Raw genomic sequence first — 17,027 nt, forward strand, 5'->3', positions numbered from 1 at the left:
CTTGTTCGATTTTCATTTGTTCCTTTCTTTAGTGTTTGCTTGATCCATCACAATTCTCAGTATGCTGTATCATTACAACATCAGCATGAATATGCTAATCTGTGCTTCATTTGCATAGGCTTTTGCACAAGAGGGATGCAATGTAGACATAGCCCAAGGGTGTCTGCACTTAGCCAGCCAGCTGTTTCCAGGAGTGGCACATGGGGCCTGGCAGAGAGAGCTTGACTGAGCCCTGCTGAGCTACCAACTGGGAATTGCCAGTGGTAAGCCCCTCTCAGCTGCAGCCTGCAACCCTAACCCCTGTGCCAACTCTGAGTCTGCACCCAAACTTCTTCCTAGAGCCTGTACCCTTCATCCCACCCTGTAGCCAATACTCTGCCCCAGCCTGGAGCCCTGTCCTCCACCCAGAGTGTTCTGATGCAGGAGGGGAGTTTGTAAACTCAGGGAGGAGTGTAGATATATGTGGGGGATCCAGGCTGGAGCAAACTCCCTCCCAAAGCTTGCACTCCTCACTCCTGCACCCAAAAACTCTGCCCCTGCCTGAAGCCTCCTGCATCCAAACTGCCTCCCAGAGCCTGCATCCTTCAACTCCTGCACCCCAACATTCTGCCCAACCAGATGAATGTGAGTGAAAGTGGGGAAGATGGAGTGGGTAGGGCAGATCCTGGTTTGCCCTTAAATTCAAAAAGTGATCTTGAGCATAAAAAGTCGGAGACCACTGGTCTAGGTCTACATCAGCAGAATATGACCTATAAAACAAGCCAGCCTGTGCACAGTTTAATACTGTGGTCTGGAAAGTTAGCATCTTCACTTCTTTTTTAATTAATTAAAACACTTTTGGGAAAACATAACTATTATAATAGTGATAATCATAATTATTAAGGAAATTCATAAATCTCATATGCTCAGAGGAAGAATACCTATGCCAATTCCTTAGAGAGAGCATCTGAAGCAGCAATAAATGCATAGCAGTGTGCACTAACACAAGGTCTACAGTATATAGTGCCAAATTCTCTCTCTGCACCTCTCTTAGTTCTAATTCAACTTATTTGTACTTCCTTAGTGGCCAAAAAAAAAAAGAAAAAAAAAAAGAGACTTTCCAGGCCTTCATGCAGGGGTAAGAAATGTAGCTGGTTTCCAGTAATCCCCAGCTGGCAGAAAGGCCCTTACACATGTTATCAAACAACATATGTTATGGCTCAATCATGTCTCTGGTGAAATCAGAAGCAGGAAAAAAGGTCAATATATCACTGCTAAATGTGACTTCACATGCACAGCTAGCTTTGATTATGTTTAAAATGTGTTCAAGAGGGAGCAGAGTGAAAGTGCGGTGGTGGATTTTGTTTGGTTAGCTTTTTGTTAATGATTATGGTGAATATATCATTGCAACATAGATTGATTCTAGATCTCACAGATAATCCTAACACAATTTCATGCCAAGAACTCCAACACATAATTGATATTTGCTACTCAAACACCTTCATGAGATACTTTTAGAATACCACATTTGCTTGTTTTTCAAGGCATCTTACCATATTTTGCAATACTATATACAAGCTCATGTTTCATGCCTATTATAAGCATTCCTTCACCTTCCAAAACACTTTAAACTTATAAACTGTTTAGCAAACAAGGCCCAATCCATTTTGTTGTGCACTTTAATAAATATGAAGTAATTTGAAAACCTGAAAATCTCTGGAGGACTCAGTATATGATCTTCATGTACTGCATCAAAGGCAAACACACGACCTCGACACAAGACTATTAAGTGGGATGGGCATTCACCTTCACTCTCTGAAAGGAAGATAAAAACACAACATTTTTTAGATAAAGGCATAAGAGAGGAGACAAGTTATAGAGACTTAAGTGACCCATGTACAAAAATGTACAAATACCACACGTTATTTTGGCCTTTAGCATTTAAGGCTTTGTAAATTTAAAAACAGCATCCAAAACCAAACTTGCCATCTATTTTCAGAGTAATTCTGTTTTTGAAATCTGACAGTAAATCTCAAAGGCTGCATCTGAAAGACTGACAGAATCCACAGAGGCATGCAAACTTTATTATTAACCACCACCAATGTTTATTAGGGATGTAAAATCCCATTTAATCAGTTAACTAGTTAGTCATTACCGGTTAACCATTTAAACCATGGGGACGGACCCCCGCAAACCTGCCAAGGCCAGGCTGGAGTGCCTCAACCCATAGTGCACTGCTCCGGCTAGACTGGGCTCGCTGTGGATAGGGGCTTCTCTAGCCCACCAGTTAACTATTCACACCCCTAATGTTTATTGCCTTTTTCATAACTAACAAATTTATAAGTGAGGAAACTATTCTCACATCAGGGAGTAAAAATGCTACATGCAAAATTACTCCCATACTGATGAAAGAAAAAGGATGACACTGGGTGAAGTTCAAGAAGGTAGGCATAGCAAGTGGCTGTAAAGCAATTTCTCAAAGTGTCCCACAAAACCATTCGGAGAATCCTGCTGACTGGTCACTCTGGTGTGTTTAATTTACCAGCTCCCATTGGCTCCAGTTCACTGTTTGCAGCCAAAGGGAGTTGTGGGAAGCGGTTTGGGCCAGGCTGCAAAGCTCTGTGGCCGCAGAGCCGGTAAATAAACACACTCGAGTGGCCAGTTAGCAGGTTTCTCAAAATGGTTTTGGGGACCACTTTGAGAAACACTGCTGTAAAGATAAGCAAAAACACTTTGTAGCACATGCTATAATGTTTTGCTATACAAATCAGGAATTAATGCAAAAATGGATCAACTAGTACTCAATTTGAATAGGCAAATCTGAGTATTTGAACACAGGTACATGAATGTTTAATATTATGCACAGATGCAGTTACTGCACTCACCACTGGAAGTCTTGCCAGTAATTACTTAGACAATATTATTAATTATGCCACACAAAAATTATTAACATAAAGTTAAGGTTTGACCAAGTTGAAGACAAAAAAGTTAGAAACGCATAAAACACAAAGCTAAAGTTGCACTTCTGAAATTAGGTCTCTTCTAACTTTAACTCTGCCTCATATCTTTGCTTTAGAAAAATGAGAAATATACTAAACTATTATGTATATGATATATATAGAGCTCCATTTAATGAATGCCCATAAAAATGCATTGATCTTATTAATATACTAATTGGTTTGCTTTATATCCTTCTTTATAATACTTCAAAATTTATAAATTCCTGTTTTAGATGTATAGCAAAATTAAGACATCGTTCCTCCTCTAGAATGTCTCTACATGTAAATCTCATCATTGGAGATGAAATTACAGCACTTATGTGAAAACAGCAAAAACTAGTGGAGTGATAAAGTAGCACAAAAAGTGCTGTCAGAAACATATGAAATACACTACATGCCAAGAAGCGAGATCACAGGCTTGCATCTTCACAGCGACATAACTGAGGTTCTTTGGGTGCTATTGTTTCTATTGCTTGGATTTTCTTTTTTAATCAATGTTCTTGAAAGGTCATGCACATTCAAACCATTGCTAGTGTATGCAAACTTAACTTTTCTTTAACAATAAAAGAAATTCCCATATTCAAATGTTTATTACAGTCCTAACAAGGAATTGTGGAGGAAAGGAGAATAGGGAATGCATTCCCATGTTCTCTTGACTTCCTGAGCTCACTAATCCACACACCTTACGGTCTATGGGGGGGGAGAGGGGGAGAGAGAAGGGGGATTCCACACCAAGAACTTTAGGAGTTATACAGGAGTGTACTGAAGTAAGTGCATCAACATCTTACTGAGCCATATGAGATTTGTTGGAGAAATCCCCAAGCTTTACAAAGCTTATTAGGTACCCCCGCCTCACTCTAGTCTTCCCATGGTTCTTATGCTTGTAGTATCCACAAAAGCCCCAGGAGCTTAAAGGGACAGATTACAAAGGACACTTGGCAAGTAAAACTTTTGACAAGACAGAAGTGAGATGGAGGGAAGCTGAAAATTTGGAGGAGGGAGAAACAAAACACATGGGGAGCATGTTCCTTAAAAGGAGATTATGGGGACAGAAATATGGAGGGAATTACAAGTTCATATTATAATTTTCAGGGCATGCATATTTACTACTGGCATAAACAAGTGCGATAGTTGCAAAAAAATAATTTGATATAACCCAGTTTATTCAACAGCAAGAAGTAAGCACTACATTCTATACCAAAAGGGACACGAGGTGAGGGTAAAAATAGAATCATAGGGTTGGAAAAGACTTGGAATCCAACCCCCTGCTAAAAGCAGGACCAATCCAAAATAAATCATCCCAGCCAGGGCTTTGTCAAGACAGGACATAAAAACTTCTAGAGATGGAGATTCCACCTCCTCCCAAGGTAACCCATTCCAGTGCTTCACCACCCTCCTAGTAAAATAGTTCATCCTATTCCAACTTAGACTTCCCCCACTGCAACTTGTAAACATCGCTCCTCGTTCTGTCATCTGTCACCACTGAGAACTGCTTCTCTCCATTCTCTTTGGAATGCCCCTTTAGGTAGTTAAAGGCTGCTATCAAATCCCCCCTCACTCTTCTGTATACTAAACACACCATATATACTCAGTCACAAGCCCGTTCATTCATAAGTTGATCCCCCAAGCTAAAAATCACATGACCCGTTCATAAGTTAACACTGTATCAGCGGTTTTCAAACTACTGGTCCCTGCTCATCAGTGTAAGCCACTGGCATGTCAGGATATTTTGTTTACCTGGAGTGTCTGCAGGCATGGAGTCCTGAAGCTCCTAGTGTCTGATTCCCCATTTCTGGCCAATAGGAGCACTGGAACTGGCAGCTAGTACCTCAGCTCCCATGGCTTCCTGCAGCTCCCATTGGCTGGGAACAACAAACAGCAGCCAATGGGAGCTGAGGGACTCCGTGCCTACAAATGCACCAGATACATAAAATGTGCTGTCTGACATAAATGTGCTGTCTGACAGCAGTTTGCCCTGCTAGGCTGGGAACTGAAGTTTGCCAAATCCTTCCGCTCCCGCCAAGTTTAAAAAAAAAAATTGGTAAAACAAAATGACCCATTCATAAGCTGACCGCCGCTGTTTACTGTGTCTTTTTTTAACCCCCTTCCCCCAAAAATTAGGTTATGATTGAGCATATGTGGTTAAGTCCAAATCCCTCAACCCCTCCTCATAAGTCATGTGCTCCAGCCCCCTAATCATTTTTGTCGCCCGCTGTTGCACGTTCTCCAATGTGTCCATTCCTGATGCTCTAACCCTTTATTTGATCTGACCTGACTCCTTTATCTTTGTCAGTATCCAACCAAATTATAAAGATAAATTCCAATTTAGAAGGTACAACAAAAATCAACTCAGCTGTGGGACGTACACAGTACAAAGACGAGGTAACCTGTGACACCAATATATGACTAATCAAAATTCTCTCTGGCTAGAGCAAGTTTTTAAACAGGCAAAGAATACAGTTTTTGTTTCATTGTTAACATGACCACACTTTAGTCCTGTAACATAAATCAGTTATCTGTTACCACAGCAAAGCTGCATATGTTTACCAGTTCTAAAATAGCTGCTTAAAGAATCTCTAGTAATCCCTGGAATCTTGCAAGTACAGAACAGCATTCGGAACTGGTTCATGTCCAAAGGCATATTTCCATGTCTATGCACAGCCAGTTTTTCCCTGCAGTAAACAGAATATACAAAAGCATAGTTTCTGATTAACTTTTAAACATGGGGTGAAAATTACATCAACAAATCAAAATGGCAAAATTCATCCAAGTATAGTGGAGTTACATCTATAAAGAACTTGGCCCATTTTGTTCATGATTGTAAGCGTGCATAGTACACTGATATTTAGAAACAATTACATTTTTTTTTTTATTTCTTACGTTCTTATTAGCTCCCAGTATTTCAAGGTATGCCATGTAGCTATGCATCCTCTTTCTATTTGAGTTCCTTCTTTGGGTGGCCAGTAGTGTTCAAGGTAAGGGCCTGGGCCTCCAAAGTTGTAATATATTTGTGTTGGTATGCGGGCATCAAGATAAGCCACATTCAACCACCATTCTTCCAGCTGAAAAGGAACAGAGATAAGCATCACAATATATTTTAGGCATAGGTCTATATAAGTGGTTGCACTTTCTCCCAATGTGAGTTGTGGCCCCATCTTAATGGGATCACCAGGCTGGCTTAGACTTGATGAGTTCCAGGGCCCCACTGCCCCAGAACCAAAGCCAAAACTCAAGGGCTTCTGCCCTTACCAGTGCAGCTTATATTACAGGCCCCCTGCGTGGAGCTGAAGCTCTTTGGCTTCGGCTTTGACCCCACCCCACCAGGGGCACTGTGGCTCAGGCTTTGGTTCCCACTTCTGGGGATATGTAGCAATTTATTTTGTGAGATGTGCAGTGCAGTGAAGTTTGAGAGCCCCTGCTCTATAATAATCACTTGAGAGTTTTATTGTACCCATCTATTTTTTTTTTAATACTATGAAACAGTTCCTGAAATGTGAAAGGCAGACCAGCAATCCACAAAGCACTTGCTGAGTGTGCTGAGACAGCTACATTACATTTCCAGGTGCTAAATTACTTACTTTGTAACCAGTTGTTGTAGCTGATGACTGTTGCAATTCCCAGAGATGTTATTTGCTGTTGAAATTAAAAGTTTAGCTGACAAAGCTAGGAATTAATGTAACAGAGTTCTGTAAGATACCCAATTTGGTACACCACAATGTTTTTATTTAAAAAAGCCTAGAACAATACAAAATTAATATGGTGCAAATAATATGGATTAAAACCTGGCTAACTGAGAGATCTCAAGAAAACCTGAACAGCTCTGAATAAGCTTGAAAGCTCATCTCTCTCACCAACAGACACTGATCCAATGAAAGACATTACCTCTCCCATCTCTTCTATCTAGCTTCCACCATATGATTGTAAATGGGCTATAATCACTGAGCAAGAGTGTTTCTTGTAGGATCCCTCAGGGATCGGTTCTTTACCCTACACCAATGGTCCCCAAATGGTGAGGTGCATCCCAAATGGGGGCACAGAAAAATGAATATTGGGGGCATGATTAGGAAGAAAATATATTTACAGATGACAAAGATTGGTAAATAGTGCAGACAGGTCACTAATACAGAGCAATATGGGTCCCATGTAAACTGGAACAAGTAAACAATGTGCATTTGAAGAAGACCAAAAGTAAATGTATACTTCCAAAAACAAAGAATATAGGTTTAGTTACAGGGATGAGGGGCTGTATTCTGGGAAAAAGACAATTTAAAAAATATTGTGGGCCAAAGCCTATCAGTTGAGTATGAGTTCCCAGTGTGATACTAAAGGGTTAATGAATAAACACGGCAACACTGAGTGGGAGTAGGGAGTATATTATTACCTCTATCTGGCACAGGTATGACTACTCCTGGAATACATTTCCAGTTCTAGCATTCACACTTCAAGAAGGATGATGATAAATTGAAGAGTCATTAGAATGATTAAAGGACTGGAAAGCATGCCCTATAGTCAAAGGTTCAAGGAGTGGAAATTCTTTATCTCAACAAAGAAAAGTTTAAGGGGCTAACTATATGTAGCTACACAGAGAACAAAAAAATTGATAATGGGCTCCTCGATTTATCAGAGAAAGGTATACAGGCAGTCCCCAAGTTACGCGGATCCGACTTAAGTCGGATCCGCACTTATGAACCGGGCTTTTCTCGCCCCGGAGGATGTGGGCAGTGGGACTGCCCAGACGCGCCGAGGTCCCGCCGCCCTCATCCTCCGGGGTGAGAAAAGCTGCTCCGCATCTCCCTGGTCTGCTGGGGGGAGTGGGGGGGGGGGCGCGCAGCAGACCAGGGAGCAAAGCCGCGGAGGACCCGGGTGGCTGGAGCGCCCAGACACGCCGCGGTCCCGCCCGGGTCCTCCGCGGCTTTGCTCCACGTCTCCCTGGTCTGCAGACCAGGGAGACGCGGAGCAAAGCCGCGGAGGACCCGGGCGGTGGGACCGCGGCGCGTCTCGGTCCCACCACCTGCATCTCCATGGTCTGCTGGGGGAGGGGGGGTGCAGCTAGTCCCCCCCCCCCCCCCCAGCAGACCAGGCTTTTCTCGGGACTCCTGGTGCAGAACAGCTGGGGCGCTGCCGGTTGGTCCCGAATCGCCGCTCCTTGGCGCTACTGTACCAACCTGGCAGCACCCCAGCTGCTCTGCCCCAGGAGTCCTGATTCAGCCGCTGCTGATCAGTTTCAGCAGCAGCTGAATCTGGACGCCTGGGACAGAGCAGCTGGGGCGCTGCCGGGTAGGTCCCCGCAGCGCCACACCTCAGCGCTGCGGGGACCAACTCAGCAGCACCCCAGGTGCTCTATCCCAGGTGTCCCCAAGTCAGCTGCTGCTGAAACTGATCAGCGGCTGATTCCAGGAAGCCCGGGGCACAGCAACTCTGCCTCGGGCTTCCTGTAGTCAGCCGCTGGTCAGTTTCAGCAGCGGCTAACTTGGAGACGCCTGGGGCAGAGCAGCTGGGGTGCTGCTGAGTTGGTCCAGTAGCGCCGCTCCTCGGCTGAGGTGTGACGCTGCGGGAACCTACCCGGCAGCGCCCCAGCTGCTCTGTCCCAGGTGTCCAGATTCAGCTGCTGTTAAAACTGATCAGCAGCTGATTCCAGGAAGCCCGGGGCAGAGCAACTCTGCCTCAGGCTTCCTGCAGTCAGCCGCTGGTCAGTTTCAGCAGCGGCTGAATCTGGATGCCAGCTCCGACTTAAGTACAAACCTACAGTCCCTATCTTGTACGTAACCCGGGGACTGCCTGTAATATAATTGAGTAACTGATAGATGAAGATAAACCAGAGGTTCTCAAATGGGGAGGAGGCAAGGGGTGTGCAGATTATATTATGGACAGCATGATATTTTGGGGGCAGAGGGGAGGACTTGCTGCACACATTTTACCCACAGCAATGAACTAGCAAAGCTGATTCCTTCAGAGCTATGAGGGCCTCTGATGGTATTGTGGAATCTGAAAGATATCTGTTAAAATGGCATAACATTATGCAAAGTGGCACTGCACATTAATCTGTTTGCTACGATGGAGTGTGCACATTTAATTGTAAGCATGAATTGCACTCACTTTTATTACAATATAGTGTTGGCTCATTTATGCAGCAAAACTAAAAACTAGATTTATCAAGACACTCAGGAAATATTTTATAACCTTATAAAATCATAGTTCAAAACATACCCAATTCTTCTTTGTTTTAGCCCTTTCCAGTAATTTATGCTGCAACTCTTTTCCAATTCCATGTTCAAACTTTTTAACTATGTTCTCAGTTCTTTGATATTCTTCTTGATTTAAGAATGGTTTTACTGTAAATAAAGGAAAATGTATATGAATACAGATTCATATCGCCTCTACCCCATGGGGACACTAAAGCTGAAAGAACCCAAGAGTAATGTTTAAAATAAACAAATCAATCAAGTCTTTGCTAGAAGAAAATATGATATTTTTAAAAGGCCAGAATAGGAGCTAGGAAACTAATGTAAAAATATATTTTTTAAAATATAAGTTAATCAAGATTATCACACCTATAAAATAAAAGCAGGAAGAAGTGGATGCAAAAGGTCTGCAATATCAAAGAAAAGTGAATCAAGAGACTGAAAACAGAAATATCTAAGGTCTATGCTAGCAGATATTATGGAGTTCTAACATTATGGAGTTCCCAAGGAACATGTTTGCTAATTAAACGTGTGTCTACTTGGTGGGCACAGTACCAGACTAACACACTGAATGAGTCCACACATTTGAGAAACACATAGTAGGCATCCTTCAGTCTTAAGAGGCCATACGTATCTGCCCCGACAGGTAAAAACTTTACTCAGTTGATGTAATGGATGCTGCGAACATGGTTGCCTTCAGCAGGCTCTTTTCTCCTCTGCTAAATTGGACTGCTTTCTCTCATAACTCTGGGAGGTCTCAGTTAAGTTCTTGTTTCCAAAAGCTACGGTCTTGAGTGTGATCTCCCTGTTTGTCCACATTCATATCCATTTTTTGAGGTCTTCCTTGCACATATCCTTAAAATGTCTTGTGTCTTTTTCCAAATGCCAATTTGCCATAGAGAATGTCCTTTGGGACATGCCCATAATTCATTTGGAACACATGCCCAAGCCAGTGGAAGCATCTCTGAGGAGTGTTTGCGTACTGGGTTTGCTGGCCCATTTGAGAACCTCAGTATCAGTGACTCTGTCCCTCCAGGAGATTCCAACGATTCAAATTGAGGAAATGCTTATAAAAGCTATTGAGCCTCTTTTCCTGATGAAGAGTATGACATCCATTTCTTGCTCCTATACAAATGTGTGTTGATAACACATGCACAATACACACAGATCTTTGTGTGTTCTGTTAGGTTTGGGGATTTTGTTTTGTTTGTTTGTTTGTTGCCATACCCTCTCTCTCAGTCTAGACATTACAAATTCTGAGTTCTAGTTTTAGTGAAAGGTTGATTGTGATAAAGTACTCCAGGCACGTGAATTTGTTCACCACTACAAGTTCTTAGGTGTTGATCCTGATGAAAAGTGCTTCCTCAACTGCTTGGCGTATTGTTAACTTCTTTTAGGCTTATAGTAAGTCCAAAGTCTTGTCAAGCTTTGAAAAAAACTGTCCATAAGCCTTTGAAGACAAGCTTGTGTGTGTGTTCCAGATACACCCAGTCCCCCACTGTGGCTCTGCTTTTTGAATGTAGTAAGAGCAGCCAGACGCAGTCCCCTGCTGTGCCTCTGCCTCCCTTGCCCCCCAATGGAAATGGTGCTGGGTGGAACCAGCTTTTAAGTCGGCTCCCCCCAGCACAGGTTCCAGCTCTCCCCCACTTGTTGCCTCTAATAGTGTTATCTAATACAGGCAGCAAGGGAAGAGAGAGGGGGGGAGAAGTGACTAATTGAGTTGTGACTCAACTACCCAATATGCCTAGTCACTTACATCCCTAACGCTGAGACCGCTGCCTATCCTACTGACCAATTGTATTTTGCTGTTTTCTTGTACTCTTCTAGATGTGTTGTCTCTTATACTTTGATAGTAAGTTCACTGGGGTAAAGACTATCTTTTTAGATCATCATCTCTGGATAATCATAGGTAGGCTTTATCATTAATTAAATTAGATAACCCCTTTAGGTTCCTGAGGGTGTCCTGCTCCTCACAAAACCTCTTTGGTTAAAATCTAAGGACCTGATTTTCTAACCTTGCATCTTTGGTAGCCATATACATCTGCAGGATGTGAATGGAAAGTAGATGTCACACTCTGCTATCTTAATTTAGTAGCACAATACTTCTGAAATACTTTGGGCATGGCTACTAGTTTTGTAAGTAAGACCCCTGTATTATCCTTGAGATTGCATGATAATTTATATTGGCTAATACTCTAAGTTTTCATATATGCTCATAAGACATGTTTAATGGAAATACAATTATAATGGGTCTTTTAAAAAACTAAGTCCAGTTGTAATGATTCAATGAGCCCAATATATATCGTGACATTCTCTTAGCATTGGGTAATTTTGCATCCATTTTTGTGCTTTCAAATTGCCAATGCAAGGACTACATCTTCATATAAAAAAGCATACATTTGTATTTTGGATGCTTTCCATACCAGAAATTCCTTTAACTGGTTTGTCAATTGATGTTTTCAGAAAAGAACAAATGAGCATAGTGCTCATTCCTCATAGTCTCAGGAACAAGTTACTCTAGAGAACAGAACACTGGATAATGGTCTGCTGACACTTATCTATTTGGGTGAATAAAATGAATTTTCTACTATGTTTCTAGCAGTGGAGGCGGGAGGAGGGGAGGGAATTTTTGTGTGTGAATAGAAGGCAGGATTTTGTTCTAATGAAGTCTTTCTCCAAAACATCTATCTGGATGGGTTGCTGAATTATATTGCACAATCATATTTTGTGTATCTTGCGATCGGCATGGATTCTGACAGCTCACCAATGTAACAACTTATCTCTCATTAGTAATCATCCCTACATCTAAGAAAGTAATTTTTCATTAATGCAACATAGCCAGAATTTCTCTCAGAAACTAGTTCTACACTATCCAAGCCTGAGGTATCTCATTTGGCTACCCATGAGCCTGTGCTGTTATATGTGTATGTATATATATATATATATATATATATATATATATATATATATATATATATATATATATATATTTCTTACAGTGCTGCCATTGCCAACATAACTTCTTGTTTACAATGTTATATCTACAATGAACAGCTGTATCATTAGAGCTGCACCACTGTAAGATCTTCCATATATTACTCAATGCACGGTACAGAAACCGCCCCCAACAAGCAGTGGTAGCTATTTTGGCAGAAGAGTGTCTTGAAATCAGTGAAATTTATGTCAGTGAAATTTATGTCAATTGGGGGAGGGTATTTTTTCCACATACTGTACATGATGGGGGGGTATTTTTTCCAGGGGGGGGAGAGGGTATTTTTTCCACACACAGCCAACATACCAAGCACTGAATGGAGGACTTCCAGGCAGGGTAGATGGATTTAAATCATTATGCAGAAAGCCTAAATTTAAATAATCAATTCTAATCAACTTCTCCAATTGTACTTCAGTTATTTTTTTTAAATACAGATGCATCTTCATTGGTTGATCTAACCACTAAACACCTAAAAAGGTACTCATACCTATATACATTTCCGAAGTCGTGATTTAGCTTAATATTTTCAGATTCTTAACAGATTAAAATTACTGTACATTTTAGTATTTTAGAAAATGGAGAAGAAAAGATTATTTACTAGAAAACTTTTTGCTCATGATTTCTATCAAGCTATATTAAGTTGGTAACAAAACAAGCCTCTAATGAAGCACATGACCAAACGTGCCATATTCATAAAGCTTGATCTCAAAAGTTAGATCTTTTTTCCCTTGATTTTTTTCTTTAAAAATAAAAAGAACACATTTTTAAGTCAAAGTTTTTGACAGGGGCTTACAGATTCAGCATATATTTATATTTAAAATATATTAAGATTTTATAAGTACTGCAGGCATCATACTGTGCATTCAATTTAGAGTTAATTATAAACAGGTTTATTATTTAAAAGAAATAAATTACATACAAAAGTGTAAATATTTTTAAAATAAAATTTTTATTCACCCTGCCTCCAGAGCTGAAAGCATAAGGCTCTATAGTTGTGCTAAACAGTCAGGACTGCAAGCTCAGAGTTGTAACAGACACACATTTTGTGGGGCTCCAGCACAGAAAGGAACACTACACATATTGGCACATGATCTGTACCTGCATGGAGTTCATTGCAGAATCAGGACCCTAAGCTGCATCTCTGTCTCAAAGTTTTATTGTACTACACTGATAAATATACTTATCTTGTTTGACCTTTTGGGATTTATGTGGGTGACTGGGTAGGATAGTAAACAGTTGAATTAACCTTATTAATAATGCTGAGATCTGCCAAGTTAAACTCTGGGCTGTATGCAGCAATTCAAGAACAAAAGCATGTAAATGATCTGAAAGAGCTTTAATTCATTCAGATGTAGTTTATTTATTAATTGGGAGAGGCAGGTTTGATTTACAAACTTCATTTTTAGTATCCCACTCTACCATGTTACAATCTATCCACAATAACAGCACATCTTTAATTCTAGTGAACTGCCTGCACTACAGGGAGAAAATAAAATGGGTTTGTTTTTGCAACAAAAATGTTTGAGACATTTTACTATTTTTTTCAACAATATGATCATTAATTTAGCGCTGTGCATCAAAAGGAGTAGCATAAAAGCCATAGGTCTGCTCTTCACCTACACCTTTGGTAGACCTAGCTAAATATTATGCTCTGTGTGATGCATTTAAGCTAACCTACCTCCCTCACCCCAAATGTAGACTAAACAAGGTCAATGGAGAGATCTTTTGTTCACTCAATATCACCTCTCAATACAGTACATTTACTATAGTAATGGGCAAAATCCTTCCAATGCTAAGGTACCTACATACATGACAGCCACCTCACTGCTGCTGTAGGATTTTTAGATATAGTCATACCCTCAGTTAACCATACCAATATAAGGCTTGTCTTCACAGCAACAGACAGCTTGAGTTAGTGCACTCAAGCTACTCTAGCTCAAGTCAGGGTGACATTTGAGCTATTCAGAGTGATTTGATTAGTAGAATGATTGCATTTGTAGCTTATGAGTTGTAACTTAGGGCACGTCTACACAGCACCCTAAAATCAAAATAAGATACACAATTTGTGCTACACAAATTGCGTATCGTACAGGTGAGCCCCACATTTACAACCTAATTGATTCCTGGAGAACCATCATAAGTCGAGATGTTATAACTTGAACCCTTATTGCCCATAGGGGCAATGTTATGAATGCGGGTTCCGTTCCTGATCCACTTTGCCTCTTGGGAGTTGTAGTCTCCTGGAGCCACGGGGCTCTGCAGGACAGTAGGCAGCCCCACAGCATGGTGCAAACAGCACCCTGAGCCAGTCAGGAGCTAGGCTGGGCAGTAGGTGGCCCTGTGGTGCAAACAGTGCCATGAACTGGTAGGCCAGGGGCTTGGCTAGGCGCAAACAGCACCCTGAGCTGGCTGGGCCAGAGCAGGTTTGCCATAAATGCGAGGGTTGCAGGCCGGACGGTTGCAATTCAGGGGTCACCTGTATTTCAAATCTATTTTGTTTGATTTGTCCCTATCATCTGTTCCTGATATTTTAATAGTTAGTAAGTTCTTTAGTGCAGGAGCCCTGCCAAATCAGATAGCTCAAAAGACACAAGCAGGCTTTTGGAGCTGTATAAATAACAGGAATGCAAATTTAAAAAGCTTCATAGGGACAGCCAAGTCAGTCTGTAAGAGGAAAAACTTAAAAAAACAACAACTAGTCTAGTCGCACTTTAAAGACTAACAAAACATGTAGATGGTATCATGAGCTTTTGTGGGCACAGCCCACTTCTTCAGATGACCGGAGTGTTGGAAATTCAGTGTATTTAAAAATAAAGTGTCTTTATTTACATGGGGACATTAGACAAACAAAAGCAGCCACAAGCAACCAAGCACCTATTTCCTATTTAGACCTCTCAAAAACACAAAGTGTATTAAAGTGATTATAACAGCTATACCTGCATCAAGGTATTTCCTCAAAGATTCATCAAGCGCAGGAACTGGTAGCGAAGGAAGAGAACTCTGGTACTGGAATGTTCTCTCTTCAGAGGATTCTAATACTTGATTTTCCATGATGTGGATCTGAAGCAAAATAGTAATTATGCAGCCTGAATTAGATAAATACTTATGTCTCCCCACTCCACTTTTACCTATTTTGCTTGGATCTCTGCCTCTCATATTATAAAACACACAGTCTCTGAAATGTAAAGACCTAGAAGAGATCATCAAGCCCGGCTAAGGCTATTATGTCCAATAGAGAAACTATACAAGGCAATAGGGATGTGAACTAGTCAACTATCTGTTTACAGTTCTGGGGTTAGGTCTCATTAACTCTGCCAAGCCAGGCCACAGAGGGCGGGGGGAGGCGGCTATGCAGACTTCCCATCTCTCGGTGGCTGGGGGCATTCCTGTCACCCGTTCCCATGCCCGGCCCGGCGGCCGGTTAGCGGGGCAGCCGCGGGCACGGTGGTGGGAGAGCGCACTGCGGGCGGGGGGCAGCCTGTGTCACACCGGGGGCGCGCCCGGCCCAGGCACAAAGCGGTGACGGTTGAGGGGCGCAGGCAGCTCGCTGAGCCCAGGCCCGGACCTTCGGGCCCCCCCCCCCGCGCTGCAGCTGGCAGCCGTGCCCGGGGGAGGGTCTGCCTGGCCTCACCCCCCCGCAGCGACCGCGGCTCGGGACAGCCCAGCGGGGACAGCGGCCGGGGCTGTAGGCGCTGCCCGGTTCGCGCCGCAGGCCCCGGACTCGCCCAGCCCAGCCCAGCCCAGCTCACCCTCGCGCGGCCGCCGCCAGCCCCCGCCGCAGCAGCAGCAAGCGCCGCCGAGGTCTCGCCCTGCTCCGCGGCGGGCGGGGCCGCGTCAGGCCGGAGTCGCGTCACTCCGCAGCGGCGGGGAGCTGCGCGCCCACAGACCGACCCACCCCCGGCGAGAAACGCCGCGCGCGCGCACGCGCTGGGGAACGGGAAGGGGCCACAGCCCCGCTCGGCTCCCGGCCCCGCTGAACCCCGCAGGCGCAGCCCGCCCCCTGGCGCTGAACCCCTCCCCCCACATGCACAGAGCCGCTCACCGCCCGGGGAACCTGTCATCACTGCCCCGCTCACCGCACAGGGAGCCTCCCGCACATACACTCCAGCCCCCCCCCCCGCACCGTATGGGCAAGAGGAATGTGTCATCACAGCCCCACTCAACGCCTGGTGGCCCTGCTCACTGCATGGGGACCTCTGCACGCACACACACACCACAGTCCGGCTCACCCTAAGGGGGACACTTACGCCCTGCTCACCCCCGTCCTTCCCCCATAGACAGCCCCCCATATACACACCAGCTCTACTTACTTACGCCACAGGGACTCCTGCACACACACTTCCCTAGCCCATACACAGGCAGGGCATGGAACCCCGCCCAAAGACCATGGTCAATGTGTGAGACTCTCAGCCTCCAGAAGGGAGCTGCAATGGGTTCCTTATGCCCAGCTCTTTATTTAAGGCCAAACTGATTTTAAAAATTCCTCAATGGAAGAGTAAAGCTTTGGAAATGTAATCAAAATAATCCATTTGGAACCTGTTAAAAATGTAATTCATTATGGCTACGTCTACATTGGCATGATCTTGTGCAAATACGCTTTAACGCAAGAGTTCTTGCGTTAAAGTATTTGCTCAAGAGAGCGTCTGCACTGGCATGCGCCTTTGCGCACGAGATGTGCTTTTGCGCAAGAGCATCCGTGCCATTTTAGCCATCGGGCTTTCTTGCGCAAGAAATTCATGTTGCCTGTCTACACTGGCGATTTGTGCAAGAACAGTTGCACAAGAGGGTTTATTCCTGAGCGGGAGCATCATAGTTCTTGCACAAGAAGCACTGATTTCACACATTAGAACATCAGTGTTCTTGCGCAAGAACTCC

The 17,027-nt window shown here is 43.3% G+C and overlaps 1 protein-coding gene across 2 annotated transcripts in view; it reads right to left on the minus strand.

Moving 5' to 3' along the window:
- The window catches only part of CROT (carnitine O-octanoyltransferase), a 29,787-nt gene extending 13,668 nt beyond the window's left edge, over positions 1-16,119 (minus strand). The window contains exons 1-6 of one of the 2 annotated variants that reach the window (XM_075922435.2): positions 15,902-16,119; positions 15,089-15,212; positions 9,186-9,310; positions 5,859-6,040; positions 5,526-5,650; positions 1,686-1,794 (exon numbers count right to left, since the gene is read on the minus strand). In XM_075922435.2, coding sequence (XP_075778550.2) covers positions 1,686-1,794; positions 5,526-5,650; positions 5,859-6,040; positions 9,186-9,310; positions 15,089-15,203 — 656 coding nt within the window. In that variant the 5' untranslated portion in view covers positions 15,204-15,212; positions 15,902-16,119. Of the gene's footprint in view, positions 1-1,685; positions 1,795-5,525; positions 5,651-5,858; positions 6,041-9,185; positions 9,311-15,088; positions 15,213-15,901 lie in introns of those variants that run through there. The other variant, XM_006119480.4, reaches the window with a different exon arrangement.
- Positions 16,120-17,027: the final 908 nt, after the last annotated feature.

The sequence above is a fragment of the Pelodiscus sinensis genome, chromosome 2 (genome assembly GCF_052426305.1).
Source record: "Pelodiscus sinensis isolate ZL-2025 chromosome 2, ASM5242630v1, whole genome shotgun sequence".
Taxonomy (NCBI): domain Eukaryota; kingdom Metazoa; phylum Chordata; order Testudines; family Trionychidae; genus Pelodiscus; species Pelodiscus sinensis.